The sequence below is a fragment of the Apaloderma vittatum genome, unplaced genomic scaffold, assembly GCF_000703405.1.
Source record: "Apaloderma vittatum isolate BGI_N311 unplaced genomic scaffold, ASM70340v1 scaffold9201, whole genome shotgun sequence".
Lineage (NCBI taxonomy): Eukaryota > Metazoa > Chordata > Aves > Trogoniformes > Trogonidae > Apaloderma > Apaloderma vittatum.
In genome coordinates this window covers 26,256-41,956 of record NW_009698471.1, presented here as the reverse complement: position 1 = coordinate 41,956, position 15,701 = coordinate 26,256, and the positions used below count along the sequence as shown (strand labels likewise).

General features: G+C 38.8%; 1 protein-coding gene across 1 annotated transcript in view; it reads left to right on the top strand.

Moving 5' to 3' along the window:
* Positions 1-258: 258 nt before the first annotated feature.
* HLTF (helicase-like transcription factor) overlaps positions 259-15,701 on the top strand; it is a gene marked incomplete at its 5' end in the record, with an annotated part of 23,399 nt that continues 7,956 nt past the window's right edge. The window contains 17 exons of the mRNA XM_009878028.1: positions 259-382; positions 916-1,082; positions 1,526-1,659; positions 2,572-2,669; positions 3,404-3,478; positions 3,685-3,876; positions 4,014-4,109; positions 5,094-5,160; positions 6,945-7,017; positions 7,777-7,856; positions 8,947-9,044; positions 10,320-10,463; positions 11,204-11,342; positions 12,094-12,229; positions 12,558-12,737; positions 13,185-13,306; positions 14,564-14,742. Of these exons, the coding sequence (XP_009876330.1) occupies positions 259-382; positions 916-1,082; positions 1,526-1,659; positions 2,572-2,669; positions 3,404-3,478; positions 3,685-3,876; positions 4,014-4,109; positions 5,094-5,160; positions 6,945-7,017; positions 7,777-7,856; positions 8,947-9,044; positions 10,320-10,463; positions 11,204-11,342; positions 12,094-12,229; positions 12,558-12,737; positions 13,185-13,306; positions 14,564-14,742 (2,104 nt within the window). The remainder of the gene's footprint in view (positions 383-915; positions 1,083-1,525; positions 1,660-2,571; positions 2,670-3,403; positions 3,479-3,684; positions 3,877-4,013; positions 4,110-5,093; positions 5,161-6,944; positions 7,018-7,776; positions 7,857-8,946; positions 9,045-10,319; positions 10,464-11,203; positions 11,343-12,093; positions 12,230-12,557; positions 12,738-13,184; positions 13,307-14,563; positions 14,743-15,701) is intronic.

The following is a 15,701-nucleotide window of genomic DNA, read 5'->3' as shown; positions in this document are numbered from 1 at the left end:
TCCCAGCTAAATATTTTCTAAATAAAGCTGCAAAACTGGGGTTTATAGGTAGACTTGTAAAAGGGTAAAATAGATTACAGGGAAATAATTCTTTCATTATTATTATCAACATCATCAGTATCAGTGTTGCTAAATTAATTGTCAAATATTTCACACTTTGTCTTTCTTCAGAGATTCTTCAAGAGGATACTCTCAATATAACATCTGCAGAGGAAAGGGAAACTATTCCCATTTTTCCTCTTCTCGCTTTTATTCCAGTCTTGGGATGGAAGACTTCCTTTCTGTAGGTGACAGTTCTGGCACAGAGGAGGATACAGACTCAACTGTCTTATATGGAACTTTGCGAGGAAGTGTTGTTGGATTACGATACTACACAGGGATTGTAAGTGCATGATAAATTACAAAGCAGAAGAAAAAGTTGTTGACAGCTTCAGAAAAAATAGATTAAATTAAAAAAAAAGTTCTAGGACTTTTGATCTATAATTGTAATTGGTTTTTTTTTTCTAACTTGCTATATTTAAGATTGTTCAAGGGAAAACTTTAATTCAAATTTTAATTAATCTATCAAGATCTTAAATCTGGTGTAGTTATTTGGTAGCTCTGCTCACCCACATATGGCAAGTGAAGGTGACTGAAAACGAGAAATTGGATTTGAGCTGTCTTTAAACTGTTTACACAATTGTAAAGGGATGTTTATTCCCTTAAAAAAAAAGTGTTAGCAGATGAAGGTAGTTCTCGCTCTCAGGAATACCTTTGAAATTGCTGACATCTGTCAGATAGCTCTTCTGAACAGAATGCTACATGGAATTAATCATTAAGTTTCATGATATTTATGAAAGTATGTATTTGATATTTCTGCAAATAATTTGCAAATAAACAAAAACTCGTGTTTTTTCATTTGTTTTTCTCTGGTAGGTTAATAACAATGAAATGGTTGCACTTCAGAGGGAGCCTAATAATCCTTATGATAAAAATGCAGTGAAAGTAAATAATGTGAACGGAGACCAGGTAGGCCATATAAAAAAAGAACTGGCCGCAGCGTTGGCAGGCATTATGGACAGCAAACTAGCGTTAGTTGAAGGGTGAGTGTGAAGATTGTACTTTTGGTTCCATGAATATAAGTACTAGAAATGTCTTTTGTTGCTACACTGGCGAATTCTGAAAACTATTTACAGAGTGTTCTCTTTGGACAGAAATGGCAGCTGTTGGTAATATCATTAAAGCTTCGTATTTTCAGACTCTTTATTCTGTTGAACGACTTGAAGACAGTTCATTCTTTCTCATGTATGATGAAACGTGGAGACACTAGTGAGAGCAAATTCCTTGAAAATGGTTGTGGAGCTCTTAAAATAACTGCGTGTGGTGCTTTGTACAAAAGGTTTAGTTAAGCAGTACTAGTGTGAACATACAACGATCTGGAACATGTGTTTTGATGAACATAAATGCTTTGGCGTACCTCTTGTTTAATAGTATTAAACAATTAAAGCATTACTGCTGTGGGATTTTTTTTGCCGCTTTTTATCAGGATTGTCCCTTATGGAGCCAAAAATGCCTTTACCATGCCTGTACAAATGAGTTTTTGGGGACGAGAAGAAAACAAGGAAGCAGTGCTAGATCAGCTAAAAAGGCACGGATTTAAATTGGCTCCCCCTCTGAAAGGTAAGTCCGTAAGTTCGTATTGAGCTTTCCACTGGTTGGAAGAAATGTTTAAAGGGCTTAATTCTCATCGTAGTCTTGTCATTCACAAAATGAATTTTTAACTATTTTAGGCTTTGTAGGAAGGATACTTTTGTGTCTGTTATGTTTCCTACCTGCAAGTGGAGAGGCGTTTAAGCAACCTTTGCTTCTAAGGTTCCATTGCTTGATTCTGCAAGTTCCTTAAAAATCCATAATGTATCCTTGCATTTCTCCGGACTTGAAAGTTTTATTATATATTTTCTTTCTAAGATACAGGTTAGACCCTTTCATAGGGTGAGGGTTTTAGGGACAGTGCTGCTTTTCAGCAGAGTGCTAGGATGTGTATCCTGCTACTGAGGTGTGAGCAAAGAGAGATGTCTCTGAGCAAATGAGCTTAGCAGACCAGATGCTTTGCAGAACTTGCACAAAAAGCATCTCTGCTCCTGGTTTTGTTGAAGCAATGGATGCATGCAGAAATAAACACCAGGTATAGATCTATTTTCTAGCAAGATTTCAGTCTTTATCTTGTGGATTCTATTGCACATAATTAACAGAGTGTAGAGTTAGGAGTAAAAAAGCATTTTGCATTTTCAGTCTTCATAATGTTGCCAGGTCAAATTTCGTGTAACCCAACAATTTTTAAGAAACATGATTGCCGTCTTGAAGAATTCCAACCCTTTATTGCCTGTGAGTCTTACGAAGCTTTGTGGCAAGCCTGTGTGGCTCATTAAAAGTAAAGGATAAGTTTAGGCTAAAAGACAACGGTGAAAAATACTGTTTTATAACCCACAGTCTGATCCACATTGTTACTCATGAGCCAGTGAAGGCTGAGGCTGGGAAGTCGTCATACCATTGTGTTTCAAAATGCTGTTTTGTTTTTTTAATGGCAAGTAGGTTCAGAATGTGGTTTTGGAACCAAGTGGATTTCTGGGAGAGCTGGTCCCAGTTACAGCGCTCCGGTTCATGCTGCTGTGCAGTTGACCACTGAACAGGTTTGCATCTCATAGTTAAACACCTGGAAGTTGGAATTTTAGCAATGGGGGCCTTGAGCCTTCTCCTTGGTAAAACAGTGCTTGTGAAGTCTGTCGCTTTTTTTTTTTTCTTTTCTGAACCACAGATTTGCTTTGAAGTCATCTTGAACTTCTGAACTTTTTCATTTTCATACTGTAGGCACATTTTAGCTGTGGCAGCCTTGAGTCGTGTGTAGTTTTGGGAGGTGGTGGTTCTTCGGTAATTTCTTTACGTTGTTGTGGTGGCGTGGTGGGTTTTTTTTTTGTTTTGCTTTGGTTTTTTTCATCACTCTGTCCTAATGCTTTACCAGATAACAAGTTCTCAAATGAAAATAAAACCAGCCTTCCAGACTTTATTTTCAGACTTGTCCCAGAGTGATATGTGAAAGGTTGGGTTTTGGTTTTTGGTTTTTTTTGCGCTCCCAGGTTAGAACAAAGTACTTGTGAGTGCTTTAGTGAGTGCAAGGATGTGAATATATTTTGCCATCCTTTCTCAAGCTCTTGCTTGTGTTGGCGTGTGTTTGTGTTGGAAAAGCTGAACTTAATTTTTATATTGCAGTAGCTAACAAACACATTCCAGCAGATCAGGTTTGAAGTGGTAGACCTGTCCATACTGGTTATCATAGGACAGGTGCTTGTACTTTAATAGAGTTATTTAATGAGGTTATTTTGAATTGCAAAAATTTTAATCGTGATTTCTGTGTTCGTTTGTGCAGCTTAAAAGCGAATTTGACAAATTGTTTGAGGATCTGAAGGAAGATGATAAAACTTGTGAAATGGAAGCAGCAGAGGTATTTCTTAAGCTAGAACTGTTTTCTATAAAAATATAAATATTTAACATCTACATGCATCTTTAGCTTTGTCTGGACACAGGAAATTCTTGAATCGGGAACAATCGGTAGATACAAAGGACTTTGTAAAAAACCGTTTTTCTTAGAAAAACAGAGTGTCATATTTAATATGTGAATAGTGCATAATGTTTCTCTTTAATCTGCAGGCTGTTGGCACGCTCTTGCTTCCCCATCAGAGGCAGGCTTTAGCTTGGATGGTTTCACGTGAAAACAGTAAAGATTTGCCACCGTTTTGGGAACAGAGAGGTGACTTCTATTACAACATACTGACAAACTTTGCAGAAAAGCAGCGACCTAAAAATATTCTTGGAGGAATACTAGCTGATGATATGGGACTGGTAATAATACTTGACAATCTTGGTTTTTTATTATTTTTTTTTAATACAGAAAGAGCATGTGTGCCTGTTTCATGATTGGTCGGTCATTTGGTTCATTTTAATCTGTGGAAAATAGGACTTTATTCTCTGTTCTGCAGGGTAAAACGCTTACTACTATCGCGCTGATTCTCACAAATTTTCAAGATGGCAAGCCTCTTCCTGTTGAAAAGATTGCAAGGGATAAGTTTTGTGAGGTGAGATGAAGTAAAAAGATTGTTTTCACAGAGTTAATATAACAGTTAATGAAAAAGACTGTGCCTGGTAACTTTTGGTATGGTGAATTTTACGTAGAGTTTGTAGAAGTTATTCCAGAATATCAAATAAGAGGAGGAATAGAGTAGATTAAAGGTGGGTAGACTGTTACTTCAAAGCGAATAATTGAGCTTGAGCTGCAGAGTGTTTCATCTTAGGAGTGTATGCTTACGTATACTTCAAGGAACAACTTTTGAAAGCATAAACATTTTCAGTGTTAAGTTTTATAAATTCATAAGTTTCTTATAAATTTCTCCCACAGGCAAATCATGATTGCCTAAATGGAAATGATGCTTTTCCTGGGGGTATGCCCACATAGTTGATGCATGGTTTGGAGGAACAGCCTGAAACAACTGAAATATCAAGCAGAGGGTCTTGGTGTAGAGAACATAAATAAATAAATCTTGGTTTATATTTTTGCCAGTTACTTGAAATGAAGAGGCGGGAGGAAACTAGAGTTCATTAACACCAGCGTACAAACTCTTCTTGGGTAGCATAGTCCAAATGCTTTTTGCTTTTGTTACGACACAATTTTCAAGACAATGAAATAAACTAAATGCTAGGAGTAGGGAAATTATTATGCAATATTCTCTGACAGTATTAAAGGCTGGGATTTTTGTCTCATTTTGCCACACTTGTCTAAACTTAATGCTTTGTGTTTTACCTCAGAGTGTTAGCTGGGAAATGTTATTAGTGTGTTTACTGTCTTGGGCAGCTGAGTAGACTGTTTCTCTCCTCTACCTCTACAGTTTCATTTGAGCTCTGTGTGTGGCTACTAAAAAAAACCCCAAACGTGTAGTGTTTGCCACTGAGCAAGTCTTGCACATTTCTGAGCAGTAATTAATCCCGGGTCAGATTGCTTCAATAATGCTGTTGGCATTTTTTCCCGTTGTTATATCAAAGAATAAATTTCCATTCCTCCGTAGGAATCCGATACTAACACGAACAACGTTGGACATGGACGGTGTAAAGGTGACAGCAAACTCAAGTCCAGTAGCGTTTGCCTGATGATTAATGGTGTTTCCTGGGGCACTTTTAGTCCGTGGTCAGCGCTAGTCTTTGCAAACTTGTGACGAACTAAGTATCTCAGAGAAGTATTTAAAACAGGGAAGTTACCACATCTACCCCCATCCATACCACTTACGGATCTGTTAGAATCTTGCTTGCTTAAACAGTAAACATTAGGGGGACGGTTAGCTCGGTCAGTTGAGCGCGGCTCTGACAACGCCAAAGACACGGGTTCAATTCCCATTTGGTCCCCATGTGTTGCCTGATCTAGTCGAGAGCTGGCGTCCCTGGCGGCAGGGAGGCTGGGTTAAAATCATCTCTAAGGTCCCTTCCAGCCTAGGCCATTCTAGGATTAATAGTCAAGTTGTACTTCGGTTCTGTGTTTGTCACTTTTTTTTTATTTTTCTCAAGTATTTTTAAGTAACGAGCGAGGTAGAAGCATACGGAAGGATTTTATCACACGTGTAGTTTTCAGGTTGCATCGGGAGAATTTGTAGATGTGTATGAAAATTTTACTTGCTGTTGGTAGGTCTGTAACTCATGATGCTCTTGAAAATGACTGAAGAAGCGTACGGTGCTTGGAAGTTTTCTCGCAGTGATTTTTCTCTCACTGTCCTCCCCTGCAAGGAATTTTAGTATGGATGGCCTAGCCATTCGCACAAGAGGAATGAAAGGGACTGATAAGGAGATAATACATGAGTATGAACTACCTCTGCTGAAAGTTATTTTTATCAGTAATCTGGAAGGGATTAAACACAGACATTCGTGGGGGCCGGTATGAGTGGCACCAGAAAATCAGAACCTTTACCAAAGCTGAAATGCTCAGCAGCATCCAAGTTTTGTTTTGGTTTGGTTTTTTTGTTGGTTTTGCCAGAGCATCAAGCATGTTAACATGAGACTATTTACAGCAACGAGGAGAGAGCCTGTTTCTGCTGTTATTTAATCTGAAAAAAGTGACAACGTCTTTCAAACCCTTGAACCCTCCCACCCCCATTTCTCATTCTATTGTACATAAAATGGATACCTATTTCTTGAGTATTTCTTCAGGATTGTATTAAACTTTTTTCAGTATTGAAAAAAAATCTTTACTGAAGTTTAAATCTGGAATTTAAGCATAAATTTACTTACCTGGGTTAGAGCAAAACTCTTCTGCGAGCGTTATTGCTTTCAGTTTCAGTATCAATTCTGTCCCAATGCATTCTCCGTTTTTGCATTTGCTTCTGATATGCTGTTGGTGGCAGAGTACGGAGGTGATGTTGTGTTTACTACCTGATAGAAGATGTTAAAAAGAACCCCCAAACCAAACAACCTCCCTTGCCACCTCCACCAAAATGCCCACACAGGCATCTGTGACATTACTACATTTTTTTTTTACAGTTGCTGTTATTCATTTAGGTTTAGGCAATGTAGAAATCATTAATTAGTAAGGTTCAACACATAAAAAAGGGTTTACGGAATAGCTTTATTTATAAACTCTTTATAGAACTTTACCCTTACATTTATTTTTTTTCCTCTTTTCTTGGCTTTTTTTTTTTTGGCCAGCTGCAAATTCAGTGCACGTTTTGTGACGTTGTAAATATTTATGATTGTTTTAAGAGCGTTTTTGTTTTTTGCTCGTGATCGCAGTATCAGCAGTACTTGTCCTGTGCAGAATTAAGTTTATTTTGAAGGAAGTTTGTATTTATTCCTGATCAAGTTATGCTAAAGTTGGTTTAATGACCAAGCTAAAGACTGTATTTTCCGTAAATACTGATTTCTTCTTTATGAAGGTTCTAGCAATGCGATGGAGCCTGGTGTTTCTAACGTAAAAAAGTTTGAAGTGACTCCGCTGAAATATTCAAGGTAGATTGCTGGAATAATGTTTTTCTTTTTTTTGTGGTTTACTACATAGGTTTTGAGTGAAAAATAAAGTGCCGCTTGGTTGTGATTAACCTGAGCCTAAAACATATTCTTGCCTCTCCCCTCACCTTTCAGGATGCTATAGTTGTGCTTACATTTATCTTAAGCGTGTTGTGCTCTGGAATAGATTAAACAAACATTAACAACATTTAAGCAGTGAAGGTGCCTAAAACCACATGCCCAAAACTGGCTGTGAAGTGTTCTTTCTTCTAGTATCTTGTGGGCTTTTCAGTGGTTAAGATACTTTGCAGACATCAAATTGCTTTGATGCTGTTCAGGTAAAGAAATTTAGAATATACTTCAGGGAACAGTAAGTAAATTGAACTTCTACTTTGCTTTCAGATGAACTGTTATGCCTCTAAGTATGCAGCTTCTGACAGTTTTCAGCAGATGAAGTGAAGCTTCCTAATGTGTTTGAACCTTTCCCCCGCCGTAGCCTCTTCTTATAATTGGTGGGAACTTCAGTGAAGATCTCTGCTGCGTTTTATGAGCGTTGCTCACCTTGCAGCTCTGCGTTCTGTTCTCCCTCTTTCTAACCCCTTAAAGAGAAAGGGGTTATCTTATTTGCAGTATCAAGTTCATTCGCTTTACGCACTTGAGATTTAACATGTAAATTCAAGCCGTAGTAGAATTATGGTTTTGGTGTTTGGTTGTTCTGTTGTGGTTTTTTTTTTTTTAAATTTTTTTATGGTGGTATCTTAGAGATAAAGCCAAGAAAGCCAAGTATTCAGGAAGCAGTGACTTGGGACAGTCTGAAGAATGGCTTCCACAACAAATGGAAAGTAAGTTCCAAGGATTTCATTATTTTTTTTTAATGGTCATTGAGACACCTGGTGTCTTCCTTTTGGAGTCAAGCCAAAATTTTAAGCAGAAAATTTTAGAAACTGCTGAACGGGAAGGCAGTGTTTTTTAGTCCTAGATGTTGTAGTTTTTTTCCTTAGCTGTATGAGTGGCGCTGTAACAAGTGATGAGCAGGTCAAAGGGGTGGTGAAAATTAGAATTCCTAAGGTTTTTAGAATTTGACGTGGTCATGTGAGGGCACTAGGGCTGGAAAAACAAATTAAAAAAAAAAGTAAGGCTGTCTTTTGTGGTAAATGCCTGAACTGTGATCATGAAGAGGCAAGAGCATGTGTCATTTGTTGAACTAAGTGTCTTGCATGGGGAAAAAAATGAAGGGTTTCAGGTACTCCAGAGTAAGTGGTTAAGTTTAGGTTTCAAATACTTGGAGTGAAACCTATGCTAAACATTTTTGGTTTTTTGGCTTTTTTTTTTAATGCCTGGTAAACCACGTTACTCTGAAGATTCATAACCTGATCCGTCCGTATTTCTGCACACGTGCCTGTCAGAGTTCAAGCAGCATCTGGATGATGCTCTTAGCCACAGGGTTTAGTTTTAGGTGGTCCTGTGAGGAGCAGGGTGTTGGACTCGATCCTTACAGGTCCCTTACAACCCAAGATATTCTGCATTACTGTATTGGAGAGAAGAAGTGATTCGGTTAACAGATTTGCCTTTCATGATGTGTCATAAAAATAAATGCACACATATGCTCTACATGGCGTGAAAAATCCATTTGTCTGTCTTCTTACAGCAACTTCCAGTGTTATCCAAGAAGATACGGGCTTTACATCTGCTCTGCTGCCTTCATCTGCTTGTTTAAAAAGACCTAGAAAGAGAAAAGGTAATGAGTTGTTTGAAGCAGAAGTATTATGCGTTTTTGATTTAATAAATAACGTTTATATCTTTGTAAATTGCTTTGATGCTGTTCAGGTGAAGAAACTTAGAATATACTTCAGGGAACAATAAGTAAATTGAACTTCTTCTTTGCTTTCAGATGAACTGTTATGCCTCTAAGTATGACTTCTGTTTTCTCAGGTACCGCTAGTGCCCAGTCAGTTGAGAAGAAATGTTCTAATGGCAGCCCCAGAGCAACACTGATTGTGTGTCCCCTGTCTGTGCTGAGCAACTGGATGGTAAGTGCTAAGCTGTTCTAATGAGTAGATGTAATACATGTGGATTATGATGCTGTAGAAATAGTACTTCCTGTGGTGTCTTATGCTAGAAACAGCGTTGCTTTCAAAAGGGAGGTTGGTCTGACAGAAATTCTAAAACCGGAGCAGCGTGGTGATGAGAATGAGTTCCAGGAGTAGCAAGCTCACCACTCTCCGAAAGAACAAGCTCGTTTTCTCTTGCCTGCTTTTGACTAGGCGGATTCAGACTGGCATTTCTGGATCTCATGTGATACAAGTCCTTGCACCAGATGAGGAAGGTGGAGTCAGGTCCTTCCTGCATGCTCAGAATGAAATATTTCTCTTTTTTTATTGATGTGACATTTCACGTCCTAGAGGAGTGCAGTAATTTGATGATCCTTCTGCTGATTTGTGGGAGTAGTTCTGCCAGGGTGAACAGACTGAAGGGCCCTTGTAGCTCTGTCTCTGCATTAAATTTCTTTTGTTTTCATGACATTTTGAATACAATTACCAAGGGGATATTTTTATCTTTCAGGTTATGTTTTATCTGGAAGATTTTACTGCCTGTGGTTAGAATGTTAATAGGAAAAGGAAAAAAGTCTGAGAATGTAGATGAAACGATATAATTGGGAAACATCAAATAATGTAAAAAACGTCCTCTTCATAAATTCAAAACTGAATTAAGCATTTTAAAAAAGAACAAACTTTTGAGTCTGGTGCTTCAAAAAGCCAATTGTTGATTTTTATTTACTGTCAAGATTACTGTCGGCTGAGTGCTTCACAGGACAAATGCAGGGAATACGAACAGTGGTTTTAAAATGAATACTTGAACAATTGTGCTGTCTTCTATGCTAAAATTTAGGTGGTTAACCCAGTAAGGGGGAAGCTGTAGAAGAACAGTGAAAGAATAAACAGAGATGAAGGTAGAAAGTGAGGAAGGACGTAAAAGCTCTTCTGTTACAATTTGGGAGGAATAGTGGATTTTTGAAGTGCGTGTGCCATCGGGATGTGAATGAATACTGTGCAAGTAGAGCTGGAGTTACCAGACTGTGATAGTGTGTCTGTTACTAATGGCTGAGGTGACAACTTCTGGTGCTTCTTTGTACCTGGTGGAGAGGTAAAAAGAAGCAAAATCAGTTGCTTTTGTTGAATAAATGGATGTAGAAAGTCACACAGCCAGAGGAAGTGGTTTTTAGTTAAGGCAACTTAAAAGGATATTATTCTGACATTGTAGGGACACAGTATCGTGTGTGCTACCTTTGACAACTTTTCTTTCAGGATCAGTTTGAACAACATATCCACCAAGATTTTCATGTAAATATTTATGCTTATTACGGTTCTGACCGTAGCAAAGACCCATCAGTTCTTTCAGAACAAGACATCGTGCTGACAACTTACAACATCTTAGCTACTGATTACGGAGTAAGTAAATGAGAAAAAATGTTCTTTGAAGATCCCTTCAAAGATCCTTAAAGGTCAAGACTGCCTGTTTTTGCTAATGGTGATGATATATGCAAGTGCTATCTGGCAGGCATTCAGAAACTGAGAGCTGTAGTTTTGCTTTACGGGTTCACTGTGGTAATGAAGGGAGTGTTTTATTGATTGCTCTCGGGGAGAAGAAACTTTTTAAGGGTAGAAAAGGATAGCAAGTATGTGTATTTCTCGAAGTCTCAGTGGCATGAGGCTCCCATTTCTGCCTATATAAAAACAATTCTGTAGTTCTTGCTGCACGTGGGCTGCTAAATAGCTCATGGCATGAGATGTGTTTGCAAAGTGATATTTTCGTAGAAATTCCAGCCATTTTAAAAGCCTGAAGATTGTATCTTTAAATATAATACAAACTTTGAAGTTGCTCTCTGATCCATTTTCCATATATCTGTGTCTTTGAAGCCTTTCTTCTTTTCAGACTCTAGCTTATTTTTGCTGTAGCTCCTTCCTCAGACTCAGATATGGGAAGACTGGTAAGATTTTCTAGGAATCATTAAATCTGACAGAAGAAGCACCTCTTTCTTAGTTTTGCTCTTCTGTGCTGGTAAATGAACAAGTTGCAAATAAATACTATCCGTTATTAACTGTGGAATTCTTCTATTAATTTGCTTATTCCAAACTGCAAAAGAGTGTTTTAATTTGTGTCAAAGATGAAAAAAAATACTGCGTTTCAGGTCCGAGGTGACAGCCCTTTACACAAAGTCAAGTGGCTGAGAATTGTGTTGGATGAGGGCCACACTATACGAAATCCAAACGCTCAGCAGACTAAAGCTGCCTTAAGTCTGGAGGGACACAGAAGATGGGTACTTACAGGTAAAACATTTGACACCAGAGGAAAGGCTGTGCAGGTCACCTTAGGATAACACCATCCTGTGTTTCCTGCTCGGTGTTTCCGCTTTGGCTTGTTCTGGGAGATGGTCAATGTCTGTCTGCATCAGATTAAATCAGAATGTTTTTAAACTTGTCTTTGAGCAGTGATTTAGTTATGTCTTCTTTTAATTGTTCTTTTTTTATTTTGTTTCCTGAGTTTTGTGGTTGTGGGGTTGGGGGTTTTGTTTTCAGTTTTTGTTTTCATTCTGCCTGTAGACACAAATTTTGAAATAACTTTTGATACGCAGGTTTGGTGGGAGCGCAAGTAAAAAGGGACCTATTTATGAACTGTCATGGTACATCTGGTTAGAACCTCACACTCTTATATACTTATCCTAACCTCAGCAGCTTTTTGAAATTTAAGTCATCTTAAAAGCTGCCAGCGACCGCGCAAACGTATATGATCCTTAGAAGTAATTGAAAGAAGTTCATGATGTAACCACGTGTAGCGAAGCTGAAATGGAAAGATTAACATCCAAGTCTTCAGAGCTTGGAGAGCTGCAGTTTTCTGACTCTTCTATTTGAAAATGTTTTGTAATACTTGAATTAGAAAAAGTAATATGTATTATACTTCATGACTAGTTATGAGAGACCTTGCGCATAGTGTTTGGAGAAAGCACAGAACTTTCACTTTGACTAAAAATCTGTATTTCTGAGTTTCTTTGTGGTTTTACAATCTTTGTTTTCTGTTTAGGTACCCCTATTCAGAATTCTGTAAAGGATTTGTGGTCTCTTATTTCCTTTTTAAAGCTGAAACCTTTTACTGATCGAGAGTGGTGGCACAGAACGATTCAACGCCCAGTCACAATGGGAGCTCCAGGAGGACTTGGGTATGAAGGGGTTGTGAATGAACATGACTGGCAGCGCGTAGGCAATGTGACAAAGTAGTGTTTCACGTTTAAAATTGAATTGCATCTGCCAGCAGTTCTTATTTCAATTTTTTTAGTTGAAGTTAATAAATATTAAATCACTCAAATTATTAAATGTTTCCGAGTAATGAATTATATTGTACTGCTGGGCTTGGATTTCATACAGAACATGTATTCATAAAATAAACTGAAAAAACCCCAGCAAACCAACAAAACAAGTGTCAAGGGTTAGCGTACCCAAACCGGGACACCAAGGTGGGTAATATATTGTCTTTGTATGTATTTTTAGGCGTTTACAGTCTCTGATCAGGAGTATTACCCTTAGAAGAACTAAAACGAGCAAAGTTAAAGGAAAACCCGTTTTGGACTTACCGGAACGTAAAGTACTTATTCAGCACGTTACGCTTACAGAGGAAGAGAGACAAATCTACCAGTCTGTGAAGACGGAGGGCAAAGCTGCCATTAGCAGGTAACTGGGAGGCATTCTTCATCCTGGAGGTTGAAGTGCGATATGAGAAACTTGTGTTTCTGACGTTTTGATTATTTAGCTCTCATAGCCAAGTGTGTCAGTCTGCCTGCTGTGGGCTAATGATTGTAAATTAGCATCCGTTCGGCTCTGAAGAGTGAAGTGAGATTATTGCAGGGCTCTCTATTAGAAGTTCTGTCTTGCGAGAAACAGAAAGGGATACCAGATACGTAAAGAGTGGCCGTAAAGTTTTTGTCACTACCTGTTAGCATTTCTTCTAGTAGAACATGCTGCTGGTAGCACTTTGTACCTTGTTTCAGAAGAGAATGTATTCGAACAGGGAAGTGAGAAATTAGAACATAATTCTAACAGCTGAATGTGAGATCACTTGATGTCATCTGTTATTTCAGACTGTAGAATTTCACACAAATGATAAAATTTTTATTTCAGATATTTCAGGGAAGGGACTGTACTAGCTCACTATGCTGACATCCTTGGTGTCCTGCTCAGATTGAGGCAGCTTTGTTGTCATCCTCAACTTTGTATAAACACATCTTCTAGCTTTTCGGCTGGTGAGTGAATGCTTTTGGTTCCTGTGTTTCTAAAAACAGGAACTGCACTTTGTATTCGAAAATGGGAAAGTTCTGTGTGTTTTTGAGGCTCTTCTGTCTTCACACTTCCTCTTTGCAGCTTGGTTTTTAGCTTTTACCTACTTTTAGCTTTGTTATCTTTATTTTTTTTTTTGTACCATATGTTTGCGAAGTGGGTACTCAAGTCCATGCTCAAATAAGAGTGGAAGCAGTGAAGTGTGCATAGTTACAAAGACTACGAGCAGGAGTTAATAAGCTTTGACAGCCCGTACAGAAATGACCGAAGAGGACCTCTGCAGAGCCAAATGCAGAAGGCTTGTTCAAAAGCAGTGTATGTGGTGTTGTCATAATTCACAGAAGTGCTTTTACAGCAAATTTTTTTCTTTGCCTCAGGAGAGAAGATGTAGAGGAGCTTTGGGGAGTGGCTTGTAGATTGGTAGCCATGTCAGCAGAATCATTGCCTCTTCAGCAGAATAGGAAACTGTTGACTTTGTTACAGCTCTAAGAAAGGGTGAACACAGAGGGCTGAAAGGAGTGTGAAAGTTTATTTTTGACAAGCCAGAAATGTAGAGCTCCATAGTGTTAAAAATTATATGCATTTCTTTCCGAAGGAAATATAGTCTGTTTGAAATATTCCAGATTTGGGAATACTCAAATTTAATATTTTGAAAAATCCTATTTTGAGATGCCATTTGTGTAGATGTGGTTTTTCAGGAAACCTGTGGACAGAACTCTTTTTTTTGAAGGCGGTAACTTATCTTCCTGAAAAATAAAGGGTGGAGAAATGATTGGATAATTGTTCAATAGTTATTTAGAAATTAATTAGTAACTAGTAAGTGTTATTTGAATTTCTTTACTTAAAAAATAAAGCAACGTTAGCTGTAAGTAGTGTCATCTCTGTAGTGTTGCTGCTACGTGAACGGCTGCCGTGTGAAAACTGCTTGTTCACAGTGGGCATTGTGTCGCCTGGGTACTTCCCACTGAGCGTGCGGTCGAGGTTCTCTGGATTCTAAATGCTGTTTTTCCAAGAAATGCGACTCTTGATGCGTTTTGAAATAGTAGGGTGGGATTTTCTGTATTATTTGGCAGATTGTGTCTCAGTACATTGTAGGCTATATCCTCGTTATGTATAAACTGTCCTCATTGCGTTTGGATCGATGGAACTGTGTCGATGTGTGCCAGCTCAGAGTGTTCCCTGTATGGAGATCTTTGGTTTTAAGTATCTTTCTATATTTACAGATGATAAAACTCCGGAAGAACTGCATGAAGCATTAGTGAGTAAAATGAAGTTGATTCTGAGCTCTGGATCAGATGAAGAATGTGCTGTTTGCTTGGAATCACTGACTTTCCCTGTGATCACACGCTGTGCGCATGTGTTCTGTAAGCCGTGTATTTTTGAAGTCATCCGAAGCGAACAGGTTTGTTGTTGTGTGGTTACAGTTAATTGTAAGAGCTATTCGAAAAGCAATGAACTGTGTTAAGGGACATCGCTGTTTTCAAAGACCTTTTCCCTACTTCTCACCTTACTTTGTCCTAGGGTAAAAGCGATGGCATCCAGGGCAGCATTATGTACTCCCATATGGCTGGACGCCTCTTCGCTGCCTGTATGTGATGTGGTGCATGTATATATTGTTGTACTTAAAAGAGACCGAGGCTGTGTGTTGGAAGTTGACTGTTGAACTAAAATCATGTCTACTATTGCTTATTCTAAACTGATAACCTCCTGCAGTGAAATAGCTGCTTTGCTAGAGGGCCGTCTTCATGGCCCTTCTCTGAACTCTCTCCAGAACGGAATCATGGAATCATTTTGTTTGAAAAAGTCCTTTAAAATCACCAAGTCCAACCATCATGAACTTTGCCAGGCCCGCTTCTAAACCGTATTCCTGAGCACCATATCCACAAGGGTGGTGATTCAACCACTTGTCTGGGCACTCTGCTCCCGTCTTTGACAGCCCTTTCGGTGCAGAAGTTTTTCCTTATGTCTAACCTAAACCTCCTCTGGTGTAACTTAAGGCCATTTCCTCTTGCCTTATGGTTTTAACTCGTGAGAAGAGACTGATGCCCACCTGTCTACACCTCCTTTAAGGTAGTTGTAGGGAGCAATAAGGTCTCCTCTCGGCCTTCTTTTCTTCAGATTAAACAACCCCAAGTCCCTCAGCCGCTCCTCATCAGACTCGTTCTCAAGACCCTTTCCCAGCTTTGTTGGCCTTCCCTGGACACATTCCAGCATCTCAGTGTCTTATACCGCAGTGCCCAGAACTGATCACGGTGCTCAAGCTGTGGCCTCACCAGTCCTGAGTACCGAGGCACAGTCACTTCTCTGCTCTTGCTGGCCACGCTGTTGCTGCTCCAGGCCAGGATGCCAGTGGCTTTCTTT